The sequence below is a fragment of the Ruditapes philippinarum genome, unplaced genomic scaffold (genome assembly GCF_026571515.1).
Source record: "Ruditapes philippinarum isolate M1 unplaced genomic scaffold, ASM2657151v2 ctg2980_1_1_1_1, whole genome shotgun sequence".
Taxonomy (NCBI): Eukaryota; Metazoa; Mollusca; class Bivalvia; order Venerida; family Veneridae; genus Ruditapes; species Ruditapes philippinarum.
The window spans coordinates 6502-32966 of record NW_026863330.1 but is presented as its reverse complement, the minus strand read 5'-3'; the positions used below and the strand labels follow the sequence as shown (position 1 = coordinate 32966).

The following is a 26465-nucleotide window of genomic DNA, read 5'->3' as shown; positions in this document are numbered from 1 at the left end:
TTCCCAATTACTAATTCAATTTATTCATTTAGAAATGTCAATGTTTAATATTAGAAATGTCAATGTTTAATATTAGAAATGTCAATGTTTAATATTAGAAATGTCAATGTTTAATATTAAAAATGTCAATGTTTAATAAATGTCAATGTTTAATATTAGAAATGTCAATGTTTAATATTAGAAATGTCAATGTTTAATATTAGAAATGTCAATGTTTAATATTTCAATATTCCTTTCAAGTTTCTTATACAAAGTTTCTAATAGTTCCTTTTATTAAAATATATTAAGTCCACAATGCTTCTTATCAAAATGCTTCCAGGATTTTTTTAACAGTCACTTATACATTTATTCAGATTCTTAATAGTTCTTTTTCATAATGATTCCTATTCTGTTCCTATAACAATTCTTAAAAATTCCAATTTTGTCTTAATAACCCTAAAAATACTGTCTTAACTTATTTTTGTCTCTCTCTATATAATATTCTCAAGTATTATTAATTTAAATAATTAATTGATTAACCAATGAAAATTGAAAAACATTGATTAATGAAAAATAATTAAAAAAAAATATTAACCAATGAAAAATAGAAAAGTATTACATGATGCTTAATCTGGATAAAAATGATCTTATGAAAAAAGGTATTAAACATATCCTGTATGTTACATTATAAATTTTTCTTATACATGTAGCATTAATTGCTGAATAAATAGCACCTAAACCAAAGTGTTGATAAGAATCAGTGAAGATTTCTAAAAGTGAAATAATCTTCTTAAGTGTCAAAAAGACTGACATGTGATATTTAAGAACTAATAGATAAGTTTACTTAAAATACGCCTTATGGCTTTTTACACCTAAACAGTAAGATAATAAACAATATGATTTCAAAAAATTACAATTTAAATCTGAAAATAAATCATTTATTATAAAAACATTGTAATAGATTACATACACACTCACATTCATACATAAAAATATTATTATTAGAGCTCTATTTATAACTTTGCTACTTTTAATTATTTCATTTTCATAAAAAAATGGGGTCAAATATGCCCTTGGAGGCAGATGTGAAGATGTTGCACGATTTCTGACAAAACATATTTGGGAAAATTTCATGAATTGACCTCTCTGCCATCCGACAAACTCTGTGACAGTTATCACATATATCCGGAGTTCCTTGTAATCATATCACAAACCTGTGCTGCTTTTGTGACTGTAAAAGCACCATTGCAAGGCCGTGCATATATTTAACGTGATGTCATTTCATGATTTCTGTCATACAAACATGGCTTCATGGCGCGCTAACACTAAAGGCATGTCACTAACATTAAAAAGAATTATTTGCACTTTAAACACAGAGATGACTTTATTTTATACTATTTTAGTTTAGTTTGAGTGTGTTGGAAGCTCTAAGCTCTCAATAAAACACTCTCAAATCCATTCCTTTAATGACTTTTATTCTATACTTGTTATACATGTAGTTATTGAAAGTACCTTATCACATTCATCTGGTCTTTCATTTCACAATATGATATATCAAAATATTTTCCCATTTTAGTCAAATAAATGATCAGCTAGCATTGGTACTACGTAGCGCATATCATTGAAGATACTTTCGGTTTTGATACAAAGCTCAAACATCAAGTTTTTAGGTAACTTGTCAATACCACTGGCTGTAAAATAAGGAGTAGCTCTCAGGTTGTAGTAAGCGGCTGGTATTCCTTTTACTAATATTCCTACCACCTCATTCTCTTCTACAGCAGGTGCTCCTGATGAACCATGTTCAAAAAATGTGTGGCAAGGAAACATATCAGTGTTATGTAATTCAATGTATTCACCTTTTATGCCACCAGGTTCATGTCCATTTAGTTGCAAGACACTTGGATTTGCATTGAAATAGTTGTCAATGTCTTTTCTTATTTGGTTGTTGTTCAGAACTTCACAGTTGGCATCTAGTTTTTTCCTGGGATCAGTCGGATGTCCAAGTCCAATTATGTTCACACAATTCATTTGGCCCATATCTTTACTCAATTTGAGGCTTGGTGGTAAACCTTCTAAAGATTTAAGCTCAAGTACTGCAATGTCTAGCTGTTTGTTCATGTAAATCACATCTGGTTTAATGTGAAATTTTGGGCTTCGGAAGTCCATCACTGATTGAGCAAAAGTGATATACACAGTTGGATCATCAAGCTTGGACCAGTCATTTTCAGCAATACTGGACAGTTGTCTAGGATCTGAAAGAAAAAAGTTACTCAGTCTTTTAAAGAATACACATAAACCTCCTTATAGTCTGATTTTATTTACCTGTCAGTTATAAATACAGTATAGCTCACATTTAAATATTCGATCCCACTTCGGCTTTGTTTTTGTAATTTACAAGGATTAATGGAGTATATGACTTACATATTGAGAGTCACACCAGCTTGGTCAGACGGACCCTCATTAAACCTAGAAACATACATCACACCCAGCTTAATGTTAAGGTCATTGTTACATCAGTAAAAGCACAATCGGTTAAGCAATTGTCTGATATGTGAGCGGTCTGTGGTTTGATCCCTATTGTTGTTATATTTTTAGACCTACACTTTCTTTAATTTTGCAGTAAATTTTGATGGAAATGGCTGAGGACTTGCATAATTGTCTACACGAATATGAAGCAACTTTTTTGTCTCTGTATGTATTGTGTTTTACCGCATTGAACTGAAATTTACTAATTTTAATCCAAATGATTTTTAAATATTGATTCCTAAACCATGTTTTTATCCCCCGCTGAAAAGGGGGCGGGGGATATAGAAATAGTCTCCATTCCTCCTTCCGTCCGACATTTTTGTCCGGAGCATATCTCAAAAAGTATTTGAGGTATCAACTTGAAACTTCATAGGTGGATAGACCTCATTGAGGAGGAGTGCAGTGCACAAGAATGATAACTTTACCCTGCATATTTTTTGAGTTATTGCCCTTTGTTATTTTTCAAAATTAATTTTTGTCCAGAGCATAACTCAAAAAGCCTTTGAGATATCAACATGAAACTTCATAGGTGCATATATCTCACTCAGGAGGTGTGCAGTGCTTAAGAATGATAACTCTACCTTTCATAATTTTTGAGTTATTGCCCTTTGTTATTTTTCATACTTAATTTTTCACCAGAATGGAGCATAACTCAAAAGTGTTTGAGATATCAACATGAAATGTCATAAGTGGATAGATCTTATTGAGGAGGAATGCTGTGTACAAGAATGAAAACTCTTCCCTATACAATTTTTGAGTTATTGCCCTTTGTTCTTTTTCATACTATTTTGTCCGGAGCTTATCTCAAAAGTTTTTCAGGTATCAACTTGAAACTTCATAGGTGGATAGACCTCATTAAGTAAAAGTGCAGTGCACAAGAATGATAACTCTACCCTGCATAACTTTTGAGTTATTGCCCTTTGTTATTTTTCAAAATGAATTTTTGTCCAGAGCATCACTTAAAAAGCCTTTGAGATATCAACATGAAACTTCATAGGTGCATAGATCTCACTCAGGAGGTGTGCAGTGCACAAGAATGATAACTCTACCTTTCATAATTTTTGAGTTATTGCCCTTTGTTATTTTTCATACATAATTTTTCACCCGAGTGGAGCATAACTCAAAAGTGTTTGAGATGTCAACATGAAATGTCATAGATGGATAGATCTTATAGAGGAGGAATGCTGTGCGCAAGAATGATAACTCTTCCCTATATAATTTTTATGCTCCCCGAAAAATTTCGGGGGAGCATAAAGTCGGCGCCTTGTCCGTTCGTCCGTCCGTCTGTCAGTCCGTTATCTGGTCCGGAGCATAACTTGAAAACCCTTGGAGATAATTTGTTTAAACTTCATACAGTAGTAGAGGGCATTGAGGGGAAGTGCAGTGTCAAAGAACCATAACTCTATTTTGCTCGGTTTTTGAATTATCTCCCCTTATAGAAAAATCTTGTCCGGGGCATAACTCAAAAATTATAAGAGATATCAACATGAAACTTAGTAGGTGAATAGATCTCAATGGGTAGATGTGCAGTGCATAAGAAAAATAACTCTTTTTGTCCTAATTTTGGAGTTATTGCCCTTTGTTAATTTCAACACTGAACTTTGTCCGGAACTCTAAAACTATAGAAGATATCAAGATGCAACATTGTAGGTAGATAGATCTCATTGAGTAGAAGTGCAGTGCAAAAGAACCATAACTCTGTTAAGCCTCATAAATTTATGAATTATCTCCCCTTTTAGAAAAATCTTGTACTGGACATAGCTGTAAAACTATAAGAGATATCAACATGAAACTTTGTAGGTAGATATATCTCAATGGGTAAATGTGCAGTGCACAAGAATCATAACTCTGCCTTGCCTAATTCTGGAGTAATTGCCCTTTGTTTATTTTTACTTTTTGAAGTTGTCGTGAACATAACTCGGAAACCATAAGAGATATCAACAAGAAACGTTGTAGGTTGATAGATCCCAGTGATAGATCCCATTGATTAGAAGTGCAGTGCAAAGACTCTGCCTTGTCTTATTTTGGAATTATCGCACTTTGGACTTTTTCCAGGGACATAACTCTGAAACTACAAGAGGTGTACTTTCCTGTGTCCAAAACCTATTTGGGGAGCATCACCCGTCTCAAACCGGGCTCTTGTTTTGAGTTATTGCCCTTTGTTCTTTTTCATACTATTTTGTTCGGAGCTTATTTTATAAAGTATTTGAGATATCAACTTGCAACTTCATAGGTGGATAGATTTTACTGAGGAGGGGTGCAGCACACAAGAGTGATAACCTACCCTGCATTATTTTTCAGTTATTGCCCTTTGTTATTTTCAGCCATCAGTATTCACATAGGTTTCAAATCTGTAATCACTTCAGCCATTTAAGTTTTCATTACCAAAAGACCTCTTAAAATTGAATTATTCTGCTCTACTACATATACATTCTTCCAATGAGCAAACCCATTAGGCGGGGGATGGCCATGGCTCTTGTTAAAAATGAGTATTATAAGTCTTTACCAAAATAAGTGCAAAACATATTAAAACAAGAGCCAGCACCGGGGGGGGGGGGGGGGGGGGGGTGCGGGGGCATACTGAAAATTTCAGTACAGTGTAACTTCTGAATTCTGGAACTTCTAAAATCAGGGAAACTTCTGAAATCCAAACATTTTTCAGGGTCCCAAAATTTCCCCTTCTGTTTTCTATATAATCGAAACCTCTGAATTAAGGAGCTTCTAAATTCTGAACACTTGTTAAATAACAAAATAGGCTTAAACGTATGTTCCATAATTAAGCACAAGTAACACACTGGCAGTAACAAAAATTATCATAAGAACTCCAGGACATATTTTGAGTTATCACAAGAACTTCGTGACATTTGAAAAATCGGGTATAAATTTATTAGCCTGGGCTTTATGTTTGCAACTCTCCATTATAATTAGGTAATTAAGTATAGCAAGGAAGAAGATCACAAATGAAAAGGTCAATATGTACGAATGAGCAAGTAATTTGGAAATTTTACTCAAAACTACCAGATTTTTTAAAAAGGGCAATGAAAAATGAACTACTGTTTTTCTGAAACATAAAACAATAATTTATTATGTAGTGCAAGCTTAATTATCATAGTTTAATTAAGCACCTTAAACTCCCCATTTTAAGGTAAAAATTACCATTTTTCATGTGAGTTCTCCAAGTATATAAAAAGGTTTTCATAGAACTCCATGACAGTTATCATAAGAACTCCAAACAAGTTATCATAACAGGGTTTTTTTTTCTTTATATAACTACTACCACCCGAAAAAGGTACTGTTCCCAATTGAAATAAGACATGAAAATTCCCAATTTCTAATGTAAAAATTCTCAAAATGACTGTTCAAAATTCCCACAAGGCCATGTGATTTCTCTTAAATCATTTAAAATCAAACATGTTTATATAAATAACCCCTCAATAGTTCAACCTGTACACTGTGGAGGCTGTTAGCTGTTTTTATTCATTATGACTAATGTTATTCAGGGCTGGGAATCAAAACTGCGTCGTATCCTACAAAATGTAAACAAACGCCGCCATCTTGGAACGAAAAATGTGTGTTTTTGTTTATAATGGAAAGATTAAACGAGACTTACCTTAGGAAGTTGAAGTTTGATCGATATTTTATCAACCGCAATCACTTTTGGGATCACACAGAGAGAGGAAGCTGGCTTATCAGCAACACTGGTCAGTCTTTAGAGCCATCATCAGATCATGTCAAGTTTTTAAACATGATCTAGTGATGATAATGCATAAAGAATCAAACATATTTAACAGGGTGGGCAATTGGGTGGGTGTGTGATCCCAAAAGTGATTGCGGTTGATAAAATATCGATCAAACTTCAACTTCCTAAGGTAAGTCTCGTTTAATCTTTCCATTTTATCAACCGCATATCCCTTTTGGGGCCTCACACAGAGATTTTAGAGTTGATTCTTTAGTGCATTTAAAATTTATTCAATTTTTCCTATCAATGAAAGGTAAAATTAAAAAGAACTATATATGTTGTTGTTATTGTTTTTAATCTAACATCTAAGTAAGTTCTAACAATTCATATTTTCTAATCTAACTAAACATTTAATTATTACTGTTCTATGTAAAGCAAAGAAAATTGTGTTGTTATAAAACATATTAGAATAACTAAGTCTTGATTCAGATTGTCAAAGTTCTTTGCTCAGTAAGATATATTTTAACACAATCATTTTTTACTTGTTTGTATTGCCTCTTGTACTGTTTTTTCCTGAATGGTTTTATTGTAAAACTTGGCAAATGTTTCTGCCCCCTTCCATCCAGCTGTTTTAGCGATTGTTGTTAGAGGCACCCCACGTAGTCTAGCCGCTGATGTTGAAGCCGCTCTGGTACTATGTGGCCCATATTTATTATTAATTCCTGCCCTTTATTAAAATGTGTTTTACCCAGCGTGAAATTGTTTGATGTGATACTGCTTTGTGTGGTTTTTTGAGTGCTGATCAATAATTTTGTTTCATTTTGTCTTTAAAGGTTTTGTCCTGCGGATGTATTCTTCTAAAGTGTTTACAATGCAAATGGAAGGAATGGCTTCATATTTTTGAAGCACAATATTCTGTAGGTGATTGCCAGGTTTTGTTTGTTTCAAAATATGGTTTGACTGAATAATGACACTGTCACCTTGAAATTCAATGTCATTTAGCTCTAACAGGTGTAAGGTTTGACATCTTTGTGCTGTTAAAAGTAAATAAATGACCGATAGTTTACATGATAATTGGAGAAGAGTTGTGTTCTGTAAACTTTCAATGTATTTGAAGACAATGTCTACATCCCATATTGTGGTGTATTTTGGCAGACTAGGTCGTTCTGCAAAAATGCCGGTCATGAATCGTTTTATTAAGTTGTTATCGCTGAAATCTAAATTGCTGCATATTTTTGTCAAATTATTAATAGCAGCTCTTGCAGTTTGAAATGCAGAGTATTTTAAACCTTGTTTTATGTAATGTCAAAAAGAATTCTAGAACGGAATTTACAGAGGCCGAACGGGATTGATACGTCCCCCACAAAAAAGCAAACCATTTTTTAATATATGTGTTGTATTGTTTCTTGGTTGAATCTTCGCCATGAGTGTAAAATGATATTGATTGCATCTGTAGGTACTCCCTGTTTTTTGAGGGATTGCCTGATAACCTGAAAAGACCTAGTCTCATTCTTTTTGAGCGGGATGAAGCTTGTTTGGTTTTTGTGTGGTAGGTGAAGAATGTTTTGAGGTTGTGGCAGAAGGTAAACAATTTCCGCTGATCAGTCTTGTCAGGGATGGCCACCAAACTTGTGTTGGCCAAATGGGGCATATCATAATTGCCTCGGTTTCGTCTTCTGCTATTTTCTTTAGTATTTTTGGTATTAGACTGAAAGGAGAGAATATGTAATAAAACCATCAATCCAATTTAATGTAAATGCATCTGTTGCAATACTGTTTGTTTCAGGTAAATAAGAAACATATTTTTCTAACTTATGATTAAGTCTAGAAGCAAACAGATCTACTGACATATTTGGATACTGTTCTTTAACTTTGTCAAAAATGTGTGTTTTCAGTGTCCATTCCAAGTCATCATTGAACTTCCTTGACAGCCTATCTGCTTCATTGTTTTCAGTTCCTGCTACATGTGCTGCACTTAAAAATATATTTTTATCTATGCACCACATCCAAATTTCTCGGGCCAGATTATTTAATTCATCAGTTTTACCGCCAAATTTATTAACATAAGCACAGCTTGTGCTATTGTCCATGTAAATTCTGATATGACTGAGTAGTGTCTTTACATAATGAAGTTAGCGCTAACTGACATGCTTTCAATTCTAAAATATTTATATGCAAGTTTTGTTCTGCTGCCAAAGACCACTGACCATTTGTTGTAGCATTTGTGGTTTTATTTATAGCCCCATATCCTTTTTTCGAGGCATCAGAATAAATTACAAATTTAGGCTGTCCATGAGACACAAGCTTTTTGCTTGTTCGTAAATTTCTTATCCACAATTTATTGTTGGTTTGACTGTTTTCTGGAAGTTTCATGAAGTTATTAAAATTCCCTTTGGCCCTTTTAATACATTTGTCTATGACCTTTTTCTAGAGGCTTATAGAATAAAGGGGCAGTTTCAACACCTGGTTCAGCCGCTACCATTTTTTCCTATAAGTTTAGCAAAAAGGCGGATTGTTAAAAACCTTTTTGAAAGAACAGAACCGAAAGACTTATCAACTCTTCTTGCCTTTCTGGGGTTAACCTTACAGACATTGTTTCAGAACACAATATAAATTCCCTAAAAATGTTATTTGTTTACATGGTATCAAACTGATTTTATTGGATGAACTGTCAGTCACCTAATGAATCCATGAGTTTAACTGTGTCTGAGACATTTTTCTGGCATTCAGCAAACGTAGATGCTTGTAGACAAGAATCATCCTATGTACGCTGAACTAATATGACCTTTCCCTCTGAGAGAAGCAAATACAGGTTTCATGGACTTAGTAAAAACCCCTTGGGATGTGGGTTAAACCATAACTAAAGCGGTAAATTGGGTATTTTTGACCATTATGAATAAACCCTGAAGTATTTTTCTGTCTTGCATTCGAATAGGATGGAGTAAAATGCTTCAGAAAGATCTACAGATGCGAAAAAACAATCTTTTCGCATTGGAATTGATTGCATGTTGTAATGTTTTCCATTTTAAAGTGAATATTTTTCCATAAAGCTATCGTTAAAATTTGTTTAAGATTAAGAATAATTCTAATTTTACCCATCTTTTTTCGTCTAAATAAAAAATGTTTGAAAATAAATTCATCTCTTTTGTGTTATATTATCTACTTTTTCAGTTATGTTGCCAATTAAGAAATCTGTTTAATTCACACTCAATTAAAATTTTGCTCCGACACATTAAATGGATAATGCTTTTGGAATTGTATGTTGAAAGGGTGTTGTCGGCCAAATTCTACGTGATAACCTGTTATAGTTTGAAGTATCCACTTATGCATTTGTGAGTGATTTCCAGTTTTTTTAAAATAATAATTTTCTTGTTTTTCCTGCAACAAAATTGTCAGTGGTATTTGTCTCAGATTTGATATGTTGTTATTTACATTTATTTTTTTGATGTCTCGTTGTCTGTTGTGCTTTCTTTTTGTTGGAAGGCCTGCCCATATGGTCTTGGTTATGTTGGGATTTCGGTTGTGCATACTTGAGGTTTTTTTGTAATAGGTCCTTTGATGATTTCGATTGTGTTGAGGGGGACTTGTCGTCTGCCTAAAAAAAGAACTCTTCTTAGCGCTGTAAGACGTGGATATGTGGTGCTTTTTCACTACAACTTTCAGGTCCTCCTTCCAGTGTGTCGCCAAATAAAGAGTTGCAGATGTCTTTGACTTTGCACACATGGCTTTATATGCTGGTTGGATATGCCTTCAATAGTTTGTCTTTTCTGGCTTTGGTTGGTCGAAGATTATAGTTATAAACCAACATCTTGAAGCTGTCCCCGACCAAGGGTCTTTACCTTGTTTTTCCTGTCATAGTTTGTCAGTTCTTGGGATAACGTCCAGTTGCCTCTGATCATTTGGAAAACCGGGCAGGCTTACATATCACTCACTGCCTACTTTTCCATTTTTGCCATCAATTGCCCTTTTGGTCAAAGTTGGGAGGTCCCTCCATATAAAAGGCTCTATCCCAGGGGTCTGCAGTTGATCTTGTATTGGACTTTGGTCTTTCGATGTTTTTCCTTGAGGTCTTTCAACCTCTTTTATCATCAATTCTGCTCGCAGTGATTTGTTTTACAATTTTGCTTAAACCTTTTCCGAAGACTGGGGCCCACCCGAACTTCCTTTTTCTTCCAAAATAGTTCCTTCTAATTCTTAAGTTTAATTCGGAAATCTTTTAGGTGTCTTTTGTTTCGGTTGATGACCCAAGGGGAAATTGTCTACATTTTTTTTATTTCAGATTATCCCTTCATTCTGAAAACGGATGGGAAGTTTTGGATGGATTTTATTTCTCTTGTTTGCCTCTTTGTAGCTTGTTCTTCCGCGGCCTTTTTGAATTTGAGTAAAGTTTGAAGAAAATCAGATTCTTCATTCATTTTTCAGTGGGTATATTTAAATTTCTGGATGTGGCCCCCAAAAAAAAACTTTGTTCCCCTGGTTTTTTCCATTTTCATTTTTTTGACCTTTTATTAGTCTCCCATGTCGGACTTTTTTAATTTTTCTACGCTGTTTACAAACACTGTTTATTTTTCTTGGGGTTGGGCAGATAATTCTTGCCCATAGGGGTTTTTCATGAAAGTTTTGTAAATTTGTTTTCCCTTTTTCTACAAAGTCGAAACCATTTTTTCATTTCCCTGCTTTGGGCCCCTTTTCTTTTCCTCCGCAATTTACGTTCATTTCCGCCCACGAGCCGAATTTTTTCTGAAACTAATCTGGTACCATGTCTGTATGGCTATCTGGAAATTGAACATAATCTATTTTCAGTTACAATTTTTTGCCATAAATTAGATCGGTCCATTAAAATACCTGCCAACAGATCGATGGAGATATAGATTCTACGTATTCTCAAATTATTTTTTAAAAGAATCGGTGAAAATACCGATTATGTAACTTTTTCGTAATTATGTAACTTTTCGTAAATTTGAAAACATTCCGTTTTAACGCAATAGTGCTTGTATCGTAAACCAGTCTGCTCTGTACTATCGAACTTGGAGTACGAATGCAATAAAAGACTTTGCTCACAATGACCGAGCATTCAACTTCAAGAGTACATGAATGAAAAAGTTACAGAAATAAGTTTCTGTTTCATGTGGTATACATGTGCGTTATGCTAAATTTTCTGACGTATGCAAACTCGATGTAATTCATCGGTGCAACGATATGTATGTTTCGTACTAAATTTTTTTTCGTTCTGCCGTACGGCAATGTAGCACTAAGGCCGCGCATAAAATGTTCCGTTAAGGAAAGCGCAAACATACTTTGCAATTCCTTTGTCTATGTGATATAAATAATGGCGCCTGAAATTAGGTCAACCATTTTCCGAGAATATCGGTTAAGTTTTTCATTGCATTATAATTTTCCTGAAAATGAAGTACAACATTTTAAAAGAAACTTTTCTTACCAAATAAATCTGAATATCTATCGTCCTATTATCTAAAATATACACTAATATTTTAAAAACTTTTTATGTCTGACTCGTTATATAAGACTTCACAGTGTTAATGATAAATCTGCAACTGACCAGTGTTGCTGATAAGCCAGCTTCCTCTCTCTGTTGTGAGGCCCCAAAAGGATATGCGGTTGAATAAAACTCTTTTTGTTGGAAAGACTGAAAACCAGATATATGTATTAACACCTACACATATTTTTCCACTTTGTTCGGTATATGTTGCTTGCACAACTTATTTTTGTAAAACAAATGTTTATAGCGAACTTGCAACTCGAAGCTGAGCAGAATTTTTTATGAAATTGTGTGGATACGACGCAGTTCATATTGCTTTATCTATCGTTTTTTCCTTCAAATCAAATATATATTTCGTTTCAGAGTTCACCATAACTTCGAAATATAATTTTGCATCATTTACTAAACTTTCATTAAAAAGAGATGTTTATTTTGTAAAAAAAATAAATGATTTTTACGAAATGATACGACGCAGTTGAAAATAAAATATGATACGACGCAGTTGTATTTTTGGCAGTTTTTTTCAACAGGGATAATTTTGGTAATATATTTCTATTTTATGGAATAATCACTTGCGCTAGATAAAAAACCCAGATCATTTGCGGTGTATAGCAATGTTGTGTTACTTTTGATTATTTAGAATACATTGTGTCTTGTCCAATAAACAAGAACCGGTTGAACCGGGTGATGCTCCCCGAGAAGGTTCTGGACACAGGAAATTATAAAAAAAAATGAACAAAGGGCAAAAACTCCAAAATTAGGCAAGGAGGAGTTATGTTTTTTTTGCACTGCACTTCTATTTCAATGAGATCTATCTATCTATAAAGTTTCCTGATGATATCAGAGTTATGTCCCTGGTAAAATTCAAAGTGTAAAAAATAAACAAAGGGCAATAACTCCAAAATTAGACCAGGCTTTGTTTTAGGTTCTTTAAGCATTGCAGTTCTATCCAATTTATATCTAGCTACCTACAAAGTTTCATGTTGGTATCTATAATAGTTTTAAAGTTAATGTCCCAGACAAAAGTCAAAAAAGTAAAAAATAAACAAAAGGGCAATTACTTCAAAATAAGGCAAGGCAGAGTAATGATTCTTAAGCACTGCACTTCCATCCAATGAGACCTATCTATCTACAAAGTTTCATGTTCAGAATATCTCTTTTAATTTTAGAGTAATGTCCCGGACAAAAGTTCAAAGTGTCAAAATGAACAAAGGGCAATAACTCCAAAAGTAGGCAAGACAGTGTTACAGTTTCTTGTGCACTGCAAACCTACTAATGAGATCTATCTACCTACAAAGTTTCATGTTGATACCTGTTATAGTTTTAAAGTTATGTCCTGGACAAAGTTCAAAGTGTGAAAATAACAAAGGGGGTGATATTTAAAAAAAATTAGGCAAGGCAGATTTATGGTTCTTGTGCACTGCACACCTACTCAATGAGAATCTATCTACCTACAAAGTTTCATGTTGAAATACCTCTTAATAGTTTTACAGTTATGTTTCCTGGACAAAGTTCAAAGTGTAAAAAAAACAAAAGGGGGATAATTCAAAAAAATTAGGCAAGGCAGAGTTACGGTTCTTGTACACTGTACACCTACTCAATGAGATCTTTCTACCTACCAAAATTTCATGTTGATACCACTTACAGTTTTAGAGTTATGTCCCAGACAAAGTTCAAAGTGTAAAATAAACAAAGGGGATAATTCAAAAATTAGGCAAGGCAGAGTTAGGTTTTTTGTGCACTGCACACCTACTCAATGAGATCTAATCTACAGACAAAGTTTCATGTTGATACCTCTTTACTTTTAGAGTTATGTCCCGGACAAAGTTCAAAAGTAAAAAATAAACAAAGGGGGATAATTCAAAACTTAGGCAAGGCAGAGTTACGGGTTCTTGTTCACTGCACACCTACTCAATGAGATCTATCTACCTACAAAGTTTCATGTTGATACCTATTATAGTTTTAGAAGTTATTTCCCTAACAAAGTTCAAAGTTGTAAAAAAACAAAGGGTTAATTTTCAAAAAAATTAGGCAAGGCAGAGTTACGGTTCTTGTCACTGCACACCTACTCAATGAGATCTTATCTACCTACAAAGTTTTCATGTTGATACCTCTTATACTTTTAGATTTATGTCCCGGACAAAGTTCAAAGTGTAAAATAAACAAAGGGGAATAATTAATAAATAGGCAAGGCAGAGTTACGGTTCTTGTGCACTGCACACCTACTCATGAGATCTTATCTACCTACAAAGTTTCATGTTGATACCTCTTGTTGTTTTCAAAAGTTATGTCCCGGACAGAGAAAAAGAAGCAAAAGAAACGAAACAAAGGGGACGGACGGACGGACGGAAAGCTGGACGGACGGATGGAACAAGGCGGCGACTATATGCTCCCCCGAAATTTTTCTCGGGGAGCTATAAAAATTTAATTTTGAAAGTTTACATTGGCGGGAGCTACTTTTCAGTTAAACATGAACATGTTACTTAATTGATCATAATATCTGACATTAATTTTTATATTTTTCCTGTATGTTTCAATATTATCCCTAAAAATGTAGAAATCTATTAACTTGAAATTCATTTTGGCTAGCTACGCTCTAAAGTTTTAACTGTGGTTTCTGCATGTTTTGGGTAATAAAACTGCTTTTTGTGGTTTGTTTCCAAACTTTCACTCTACACATTAGCTTTACGCAGGAGCGAGGACCTCAGGTGTACCTTTGTGCATTATTTTCAGGCAAAATGTTGCAGCCTGCAGAGACCATCGACATTTTGAAACTAGCTTGAAAGGTTTTCCACACGAAAGAATAAAAAGTCCCTGGTGGTTTTCGAATTCATGGCGCAATTCAGTTCAAGTGATTTGAATTCAGTAAACATAAAGAGCTCGGCCTCTGTCGGACACACCTGTAAGATTTTTTTTTCAACAAAATTTGTTAACGTCAGCTGTACAAATAAGCAGCTTTCTTATTAACTTTTGGCGTGCAGTTTTAAGATTATAAATATTTGAATTAATTATATTTAAATTTCTTATTTCGGTATGACTAGCAGAGAAATTTTCAGTGTAAACAGGGGGTAATCCTCTGTGAAGTCAATTTCTGAAAACTTTTGTTTAAGTTTTCAGGCAATTCATTATCAAATAAAAATCACACTTTAGTATGAATGTATATTAAGATGCCATGTCTCTAGTCTGTTGAAAATCTGATGCGACAATCTGACCTAAATTTTCTGTTCAATGTTATGAAAACTTCTTCAATACTGTTGAAAGATTATGTCTGCCTATATCTGTATCAAATTTATCGGTGCACAGCATAAAATACCTTTGCAGAACGGACACCTTCTTTACAAAATAATTTGTAGTTGTATCATATGTAACTCGATTTTAAAAATTTAAAGTTTTTTCATGGAGAAGTGCAAATATAGAAAATACATTCCGTAGACCTTTCCTCATCGGCGATGAAGAAATGCAATACGACAAAATCAGCGGTAAATTCCGCGGCGCTGAACATAAAATGACTAAACGGAACTCATAACCTACTTACAAAAATATATTATAGCTTAACCATTTATAATATAATTTTAAGAATTTAATGTTCAGTTTCAAATAATAAAGCTCATCTGTTCTCACCGATTATTAAGAAAATGAATACAATAAAATCGGCACGTAAAAGACCTGATTAATACAGGGTCCAGGAGAGGTTACACTGGAATATTGAATTTTGTATCAAAAATAGTAATCACTCCCATTTCGAACTCACGGGAACAAGCATGCTAAGGCAACACTGGAACACGTTGTTATATTGGTGTGCGATCACGTGTTTCAATGTATATTGCATTTGATACATCTTTTCGGAATTTGTAGATGTTTATGATAGGTACTAAAATGCGACCGAAAAATGCAGCCTTAATAGAATTGTATAACATTTCCATTTTTATGGAACCAATGAGTGACATCTGCTTTTGACTTAAGTTGTAAACAATAAATGTTGTTGGACGTTAAAAGCATACCTAGCACATAATTTAAATAATTTAACCAATATGCAGCCTGCAATGAAAATACAACTGCGTCGTATCATATTTTATTTTCAACTGCGTCGTATCATTTCGTAAAAATCATTATTTTCTTACAAAATAAACATCTCTTTTTAACATGGTTCGCACTGGCCTTGAAAAGTCCTTGAATTTGGTTTCAACCTTGAAAAGTCCTTGAATTCAGGGTTGCCTTGAAAAAACACTAAAATTGTCCTTGAATTTCAGTAAACCCCCTTGAATTTCGGTAAAATGCCTTGAAAATCCAAAAGGGTATAAAACCTGTCGCTGTAAAGGTCAGGCAAATTTTCCGCTACAAATCGGCCATGTGAACGAAGGCAGCCTGATCGAGTGCGCCCATTTGGATCTGTTTAAGTAGTGTTTAGCCAGCGTTACGGTTTTGGCATGGATTTTAACAAGCACTTGTGTATGACGTCATCGCAAATTGTGTACAAAATGTCAGCTTCCATTGCGAAGTAAAAAATGGGAAAATACACTAAGAAATGTATGTTTCAGCTCAAATGGCTTCAACAATACAGTTGGGTAAAACAAGTTATACAAGACCCACAAAAGCACAATGTACCATGTGTATGAAAACCATCGATTTGTCGCAAATGGGAGAGCACACCGTATTACCGGCGGTAGTGATGGCAGATCACTGCAGTGATGGCAGATATCTGAAAATTACTGATCGGTACAGGTAGGTTATAAATTTGGTTGGTTTAATTATATTACACAAATACGGCCCATTTCATTGCTATAAAACTATTGTCCATTAAATGGAGATACTGTAAGGTAATTTTGGACTCGTTTTTTCCTGTTTTAAGACTATTTTGAGCAGGTTAAAAGTGAAAGCCTTAGAAAAATCCGTGAAAATGTCTGTTTTCTGTTCAAAATATCTCAAGTTTTAAGTAAATGGCAGGATTTCCTGTTATCAATATAGACGTTCATCCATTGGGGTCACGCAAGCCAAATATCTACCCCGTGAGTCTTTTCTTGAAAGTTTTACAGACGCTCAATCTTGTCCGGTCGAAGAAAAAATGCTGCCGTTGTAGGCAGATACATATTATAAATGCTGCCGTCGATGGCAAAAATACCATGAAAGTGGCTAACATTCTGACAGAAAATCAAGTTCAATCTTTTATCAAATTCCTCTTTTTCTTTGCGTCCTTTTAGTCAGAATTGAGACGTTAAACTATCATTTCTAATATTTTCTCAAGATAGAAAAGTTATTAACCCATTACCCCATGAGCATCTTGTGAAAAATGGCTGTTTTCATTGAAAGGTCTCCCGTTACAAGTTCAAGTTGCTATAAAACTATAAAAACTGCTTCAATACTAATCAAACTTGGCACAAATGTTGACTGGACCATTGCCTTTGTAACAACATGTTCAGTCTGAAATTTCCTGTTACCATAGCAACTAGGGGACATCTCAAAATTGCCAAAAATCACTATTTTTGCGTTGATTTTTTTCCATCAAAATTGATTTCAAAGTGCTGCCACTTCTCAATGGATTGAGATAGAGTCAAAGGCTTTTCAGCATTGGTTACACGTTACCTTATGATCGACCTGGGGCCATTTTTAGCCTCCCACAAGTCCAAAGTTTTCTTGGCGATGAGGGGGACTCAGCCCCCCTTCAAACCCCCCAAACAGAAGGGGGCACATCCCCCTTCTGGAAACCCCTTGATGTATCTTCTGGATGGGGGTGGGGGGGCCGCGCCGAAAAAGTGGTCAATGTTTTATACAACATTTATCAAACAAAAACAAGTGTTTGGGGGCCTAAATAAGGCATTTCTTCACCATTTGAGAAAGCAAAAAAGGAGGGGGGGGGGGGTGAAAAAGGCGTAGAAAGGCGTATATATCTGGTAATGGGTTAACAGAAAATGATGAAAAAAAACGAAATTACCCAAAAACGCGTTTTCCATGTTAAAATATAATTGGCCTCACATATAATTTTGAAGAAAAATTGCTGTTTTGTAGATTTTTTGATTTTTTTCATTAATGCGATATGTTCATCGAAAAAAAAGCTTATTAGCAACATGCAGTTACAATACAAAAAGTTATGATTTAGTACCACAAAATTTCACTATAAATAGAGAAATGAACATGAAAAACTTCATTTTTCTATATTCATGCATGTGTGCTTGATCTGTTGTGTCTGTCAGTTACATGCATACAATACTATATGTATCTTAAGTTTAGCAGCGCACTCACTTTTTAAGACATAAAGCCAATTGCATATTACAGCAAGTAACTTCTGTAAGTGGATATTCATTTGCTAGCATATGACATTATTTTCTCGAGGTAATAATGTTCATCGCTTTATGACAAATAAAGGCTGAAATTTACTTAATCGGCGCAGATTATAAATTATTAAATTGATGTAATAAAGGGGAGACTATTAACCTCGCAACTGGCATCAGTGTATCATAAAACAATGTATGTTAATGTAAAATGGAAAGATAATATTATTGACAGTTCAAATATTTTCCTATACGAGGGTTGTCCCAATATTCTGTGACAATATTGTTTAAAAGCTAAATAAAACAGGTACGAATTTGATATTTAAATATGTTATAAATCCATATAATTTAAACATTTTCACAAATGTCCATAGATAAATATCAACAAACAACAGAAATATGCCATAAACAACATGGCAACTAACTGAATCGCGGCGCACGTCCAACGTCAAAAACGGCGTGAAATCTATATAAGGCGCCTTTCTAAATACTCTCAATAGCTCTCAACGCAATAATGGTACCCATAAATCGTCAATTTCTGACTTAAATCATGTGGTTGTTAATGTCTGTTGAATGTTTGGATGGCATACATTAACTTTTGCTATACGCGAACTTCCGGTCTCGTTACTCCTGTTTTTAGCTGTAGGAAATAGGCGACGAAGATCGGTCTTCCTATCCGTGTTTACCTTATTTTCGCTTTTTGTAGCTCAAAACTCTGGTTCCGTTCATGCCTTTTGTACACAAATGCTCAGAATATGTTGCTAAACTGTTATATTTGGTATATTTGTTGAAAATCGTTAAATGTGTCATCTCGAAATAGTCATAAAACCTGAGTGACATGTTCACTGCGCCGCAAATTCTTCGAACGTCGCCATTTTAACTTTCCTATTTTATATGAGATATTTTCATTTATTCGTGTCTTTTTCGTTTTTTAAGTTATTTAACTAAAATTTTCAGAGATGATTTAAACATAGCAGCAGAGGTAGTCAACGTGACATTGTGCAGACACATTATCAGATATTTGAAATATACGTAATAAATTTCAGCCTATTCATAACAAAATGTAAATTATTTGACGTGCGCCGGCAACTCAGACCAATGTCGTTAATACTGAAAATTTCTAAGTAACTAGGGTAAATTTTTTGTAAATGATTTGTTGTAATGTTAAATAATAAATTTAACGGTTATATGTTTGAATTATTTTCTATTGGCGTTAAAAATGAACCGGCTATAAAATTTGTCACGGACTTTTGGGACAACCCTCGTATTATCAAGTTCTTGAAAAACACGACAACGTGGATTCATTTCTTTAAATTTTCATGTTTGTAATAGCGTTGTAGTTTGCCTTTGAATTACATTTACTATGCTAAACTATTAACAACAGTTCTAACATCACGTGCTCACATTTAACTATATATTTTTTCAATCATTTTAGTTGTAACCATGACAACTTATAAAGATGAACCTTTCGATGATTCATATCACAAGATGAAAATAAATCCTGTATTTATAGGAAAAAAACTAGAATTTTTTTGATTTGTTATATTCTTTTTCTCTTTTTTGACCTTTCAATTCATATGAACAGATCAAGCACACATGCATGAATATAGAAAAATGAAGTTTTTCATGTTCATTTCTCTATTTATAGTGAAATTTTGTCGTACTAAATCATCACTTTTTGTATTGTAACTGCATGTTGCTAAAAAGCTTTTTTCGATGCACACACCGCATTAATAACTTTTCTATCTTGAGAAAATATTAGAAATGATAGTTTAACGTCTCAATTCTGACTAAAAGGACGCAAAGAAAAGAGGAATTGATAAAAGATTGAACTTGATTTTCTGTCAGAATGTTAGCCACTTTCGTGGTATTTCTGCCATCGACGGCAGCATTTATAATATGTATCTGCCTACAACAGCAGCATTTTTTCTTCGACCGGACAAGATTGAGCGTCTGTAAAACTTTCAAGAAAAGACTCACGGGGTAGATATTTGGCTTGCGTGACCCCAATGGATGAACGTCTATATTGATAACAGGAAATCCTGCCATTTACTTAAAACTTGAGATATTTTGAACAGAAAACAGACATTTTCACGGATTTTTTCCAAGGCTTTCACTTTTAACCTGCTCAAAATAGTCTTAAAACAGGAAAAAACGAGTCCAAAAATACCTTACAGTATCTCCATTCAATGGACAATAGTTTTATAGCAATGATATGGGCCGTATTTGTGTAATATAATTAAACCAACCAAATTTATAACCTACCTGTACCGATCGGTAATTTTCAGATATCTGCCATCACTGCAGTGATCTGCCATCACTGCCGCCGGTAATACGGTGTGAGAGAGTGCATTAACATCGCATGCGAGGGGTGCAAAGCACCTAAAAAATCTAGACATCAAGTCGTCATTGACGAAGTGTGGCCTTGCATTTGTCAGACAGGAAGGAACTATAAATGTCAAAACTGAAAATTGCAGTAGATCTGATTCAAATAATAACATTGTGCCATCCCAATCCACAACGGAAACTGTGCATGACATGACAATACCACCCCCACCCACTTCTAGTAATCATTGATTTGTGACTGAATCAAACATTCTAAGAAAGGGCTTCAAAGAAAAGAAACTGGAAGTTGAGGAAATTGGAAGAGAAATCCAAAAAAGAAAGGAAAAACTAGATAGAGTTGTGTGAATTTTACTCAATCACCTATATGTTACAGTTTTGGTGTTCATATATTCTACTGACTGTGCTGATTTTCTAAATATAGTCACTGTTTTGCAATTCTAGTCATTTGAACCTTAAATTGAAATACACATGTTTTATTTACATGTTTTATATCACAGATATGGTTGTAAAAGTATAATTTTAAATAAGATCAATTGCAATAAAAATGTATATCACAGATATGGTTGTAAAAGTATAATTTTAAATAAGATCAATCGGGAAAAAAATGCCTTGAAAATGACAATTTTACCTTGAAAAGTCCTTGAAAAGTCCTTGAATTTTGATTTGAGAATTTGGTATGAACCATGTTTAATGAAAGTTTAGTAAATGATGCAAAATTATGTTTTGAAGTTTATGGTGAACTCTGAAAACGAGTATATAATTGATTTGAAGGAAAAAACGATAGATATAGCAATATGAACTGCGTCATATCCACACAATTTCATAAAAATTCTGCTCCGCTTCAAGTTGCAAGTTCGCTATAACTTTTGTTTTTAAAAGATATTTGTGCAAGCAACATATACCAAACGAAGCGGCAAATAGTGTAGCGTGTTAATACATATATCTTGTTTTCACTCATTTCCAACAAAAAGAGTTATAAAGAAAAACATACATTTTTCGTTCCAAGATAGCGGCGTTTGTTTACATTTTGTAGGATACGACGCAGTTTTGATTCCCAGTCCTGTTATTTGTAGCTGAAAAGTTGTTTAATAAAAAAATAAAAATTTGAGTCAAAATAATGCATTTTTCCCAATCAGTCTGTTACCGGCACCATTCCCAAAGTAGAGGAAAAAAACACTGCATAAGCACTCCATCCTTGGTGTAACAGTTCCTCCCCCAAGCATTAGTGGATATCAAAAAGATTTTGTTTTGTTAAGTAATGTATATTGGCGTTACCAAGACTTTAATGTAATTGTTTTGTATATTGTTGAGGCCCACAGGGAAGACTGGGCTTGCCCAACTGTGTTGCCTCATTAAATAAAGTTGTTACTTACCTACTTACCTACTTACTTACTATATGTGTATGTCAAGTGGCTTTTTGATTTTTGCAAGCTAAAACCATTCTCTCTATGGCTTAGGTTGCTAAATTGAATCTTGTAAGGGATTTTGGACTCATTCATGGGAGAAAGCCATATCAGTGGTTCTACTTAGGTCACAGTGACATGTTCACTTGTTCCTGAAATAATTCTATGGGGAAAGTTGGAAACCAGAGTCTAAAATCCTTCACTGGTAAAGATGAACAGTCACATTTGTTCATTGCGGTTCCCAACAAAAACAAAAACAGAAAAGGAAGGAAAAAGTTTTCTTACTGGTAATACTCTTCACAACATGCAGAGCTGTCATCACGTACTTGCTCCCGACTCTAAATACTGTCCCTCGTACAGAGCTGCTTGATATGATTGCCCCAACTGACTTCATTTTCACTGCCATGTCACCAACCATTTGCTCTGATAGTGTGTTGTCGTGAGCTTTCTTGAATTTATTTGAATTTCCTGGATGTATTTTAGAGACTCCATCCAATCTATCAATGTCACATCTGTTTGCTTTTAAAAGCACAACACAAAAACCAGGTTTTTTGGAGGTAAATTCATCTCGATTGTCAAGTGAAAGATTGGTGAAGTCTCCATGCCCCTTGGAGTTCCCGCATAGTATTAGTCCCATCTCAGACAGAGATAAGATGAACAAGTTTTTATCAAATGTTATATAATAATACGTATGCCTAGTACAAAAAAGACGTGACTTGTTTCCTGTAAAGACTTTAATATCTTTGCAATAAGTTTTGTAGTCTGTTTGAAAAATTTAAAGTTGACTTTTTTTGCTTTATATTCACAGTAACATCAAAGCAGAAAAGTCTTTATGTACAGTTTCCATTTGTAAATACCCTGGAAATAAAAAAAATATATATATTGCGAGTTGTTAATCAAAACTATATTCAAGATAACTTATAAGTTATACATATACACAAGTATCACTTACATGCATATACTGGTCGGGGACCATCAACCAGACACTTTTTGCACATTTTTCCGTACAGATTTCATAATTTTAAACCTCAAGAGACCAAAAAATTTGACAAAGTTCAGCTAGGTTCTTTTCCTAACTTACAAACTAGTTGACACTTATAACTGAGGCCTGTCTGATAGCGGGTATCAAAATTACCTTAATTGTTTACACTACAGTACAATCTGTCTTGACAGATATGAACATGACCTGATTTATCCAGATAAAAGCTTGGGTATTTTGATTTTTGATTTTTAACATGATGATATACAATAATTCAGCAACAAATGCTGAAGTTTTGGATATCCTATTGTTTACTCTACAAATGATTATAGTTGGTATACGAGGCATTGCTTTCATGACCCCCAAATTTCAATGTCGACATTCTTGAAAAAGACATTAAAATATTACCATTTACGGATGTTGAAATAAATTCTTTTACTTTATTTTAGAAGAAACATGCATTTATCGTTGATAAAAAAGTGACTGACAACCACTGAATAAAGAAAATACTAAATTAAGCATTTTCGGGGCTGTCCGGGTTTGGCGGTTTTCCTGTTTTTTTGTGGTCCCCACCCAGCATATCATTGTTTTTTTTCATAATATGGTTCTGATGTTTTCATACTTTGCCTCTTTTTTGTCATATGAAGATCATGTAAGCTCTGCAAGTCAGTGGGTATCACTTGTGGTTCAATTTTTGTGAGGAACACACACAAAAGTTTGATTTATCATTTCTATTTAATAACTGAAATTCTTAGTAGTTGTAAACACCCACCATCCTATAAGATCAATGTCATGGGAGTGAAAAACAGTTGTTAGAATAAGATTTTCATAATAACCCGTGTAGGTATGCATTTCTATGATGCAAGTTGCATACTAATTTCATGTTGTGTAATAATACAAGGGAAAGAAGCCAGTCAGTCATATCTTAGATAAAGATAGAGTAAGTCCCCTTTTATTTATGTTTTTTTTTATGACACTGGTTCAAGTTCAATTTAAGTTTCTTTATCTTATATATTTGTTTATTTACTACATTTTCGTGTATGTCTCCATTTTATGTTTCTCAAAACTATCATTTTCATACTTTTTAAACAAATAATTGATACAGTATATTTGAAAATCATACTTTAATATGGCTTATACAGAAACAGTCTTATGTTTGCCTTTATGGCTATTTATGTGCTTCTTGCAAATCCTTTCATTTTTCAAATAAATATCTGATGCATAAGTTAAATATATAGTAAAAAACTTTTTATATTGCTTTATTATTGATTGTGTTAAATGTCGGTAAAAATATGACATTTTTGTCTTATTTAAAAAAAACTTCTGATATACATAACACCTAGGTGAAGAATGACCGCCATAGCTTGTTCTACCTTCATATCAATTTCATAATTAGTTGTTTTTCTGCTTTCATTTTTCCATTCCAACTTGTGTGTCTTTTTTTAAGCCTTGTGTGACTAAAAATGGCCAAAAAGATCAAAGGAAAAAGTCACATAAGTACCATGTTGCGAGTATGTCCATCTGTCTGTCTGTCCGTTAGCAATTTGGTTTCCAGAGCATAACTTAAGTTCCATTTAGCCCACAATATTCAATCTTCATAGGATGATTGTCCATATTGGGTAGAAGACCCCTATCGATTTTGGGGTCACAAGGTCTAAGCTCAAGGTCACTATTACTTTAAAACTGAAAACAGTTTCCGGAGCATAAATTAAGTTCCATTTTGCGCACAATATTCAAACTTTATAGGATGATTGTCCATATTTGGTAGAAAATCCCTATTGATTTTGGGGTCACAAGGTCAAAGGTCAAGGTCACTATTACTTTAAAACTCAAAACAGTTTCCGGAGCATTAATTACGTTCCATTTGGCCCACAGTGTTAAAAATTCATAGGATGATTGTCCATATTGGGTAGAAGACCCCTATCAATTTTGGGGTTACAAGGTCAAAGGTCAAGGTCACTATTACTTTAAAACTCAAAACAGTTTCAGAACATAACTTAAGTTCCATTTGGCCCACAGTGTTCAAACTTCATAGGATGATTGTCCATATTGGGTAGAGCACCTATATTGATTTAGGGGTCACAAGGTCAAAGTTCAAGGACACTGTTACCTTAAAACTGAAAACATTTTCTGAAGCATAAATTAAGTTCCATTTGGCCCACACTATTTAAACTTCATAGGAAGATTGCTATTTGAAGGAGGTAATACTTTATTAAATCTTTATGTCTTAAAATGCTTCATCCTTACTAAAAAAATCAACAACACACTTTCTGGCATATAATGCTCTGCCTAGCTAGCTGTGCTCTTGTTTTTCATTTCACTTCATTTTCATTTCAAGTCCATTATTTGAAATATTTAGAACAGATTTTGGAGAATATTTGATTTTTTGTCTTGAAGAAACTTGCATTAGCTCTAAAGTCCAAAGAATTTGAAAATAATCTTAGAAATATTAAGTGAAAAATAACCTGAAAATTTGCACACAAATTATTGGTCCAAACCTACATCAATTGATACCCAAACCTGGGGGAAATTTTCCAGTCTAGTCAAAAAACCTCAGTGGAGTCTGTTTGATGGAGAAAAATCTTGATTCATTCAAGACAACTGACTTTCACAAGAATGAATTCATATTCAATAAAATAAAATGAATATGTCAAAAAAGAAACTAACTTTGCTTGTCATAGTGATTTTTAAAATAATATTGTATTGAACAGAAAACTTATAAAAGAAAGTTACTGTGCTCTATAAATAAAACCCTGCTACATTCAAAAACTAAATTTAAGTTCTATGAAATTATGTTACTTCTTTGAAATTTAAACGGAAATCTTTACCTTGCATTACTGTTTTTGTTTGTCTGAATTTTTTTTAAATCGGAAATCTTAAGAAATTTTACTTCCTTTTTCATGCACTAATTGTTTAAGGGAGGCTATTATTTTTTAATTCCTAACTTTTTGACAATCATATCCCTTTCTACATTTGCTCTTAATGTTTTATCTGTTATATATATAGTTTATAGTTATACAAACCTAACATTTGTATTTGTTGTGACTTTTTTCTTAATAAATATTCTAAATACATTTAATGTAACCTCTTTAAGTTTGTACTTCTCAACTAGGCAGAAACATAGTTGTCTTATCAGAGAATATAAAAGAGAAGGAAAAGGACCTGCACATGATTCAATTGCCAGCATGATATTTTTTATGAGTTAAAGTTAAATGGATGTATTTATATAATTATAAAACTGATAAGAACATTTTGATGGATGTTCACTCTAGTCTGACATGTTTCATGGTAGGGTCACCTAAGGTCATCCAACACCAATGAAGCTCAGACATTCACATTATAGGTAAATAGAAAATAAAATATGAATAAACAAAACATCATGTTTGAACAACAAAGTATTTATCTGACAAACACGCAAAATATTTCAATTCTATATACCTGATATTTTGCTATAAAATCTTCATGCATATTGATATAATTTAAAGCAGCACGCCTCCAGATTTATCCTCATTTTCTTGAAAATTTTGAAAATGAAAATAAAAGTAAAATATTGCAAAGTGAACAAAGAAAGTTATTTACATATTGCAAATGGCACTTACAAACATCAACCTAAATTACCAAAAAGGGTTCGAAATAATAAAAAAAAAGCCCTTACTGCATTAGTTAAGCTGTAGAAATATGGTGATAAGTACTGCAAAATCAGCCATTAATTGCATGAGATATAAATAATTACTTGAATCTACAATATTAGTGAAATTTTACAAAGTTTGATTTTCTTTAAATTAGG

At 33.6% G+C, this 26465-nt stretch overlaps 1 protein-coding gene across 1 annotated transcript; it reads right to left on the bottom strand.

Moving 5' to 3' along the window:
- On the bottom strand, positions 1-25578 carry LOC132721853 (uncharacterized). Its single transcript, XM_060706226.1, has 3 exons — positions 25507-25578; positions 21985-22557; positions 1-2231 (listed from the first exon to the last, which is right to left on the bottom strand). The coding sequence occupies exons 2-3, from the start codon at positions 22334-22336 to the stop codon at positions 1552-1554; spliced, it is 1032 nt and encodes a 343-aa protein (XP_060562209.1). The 5' UTR covers positions 22337-22557; positions 25507-25578; the 3' UTR covers positions 1-1551.
- Positions 25579-26465: the final 887 nt, after the last annotated feature.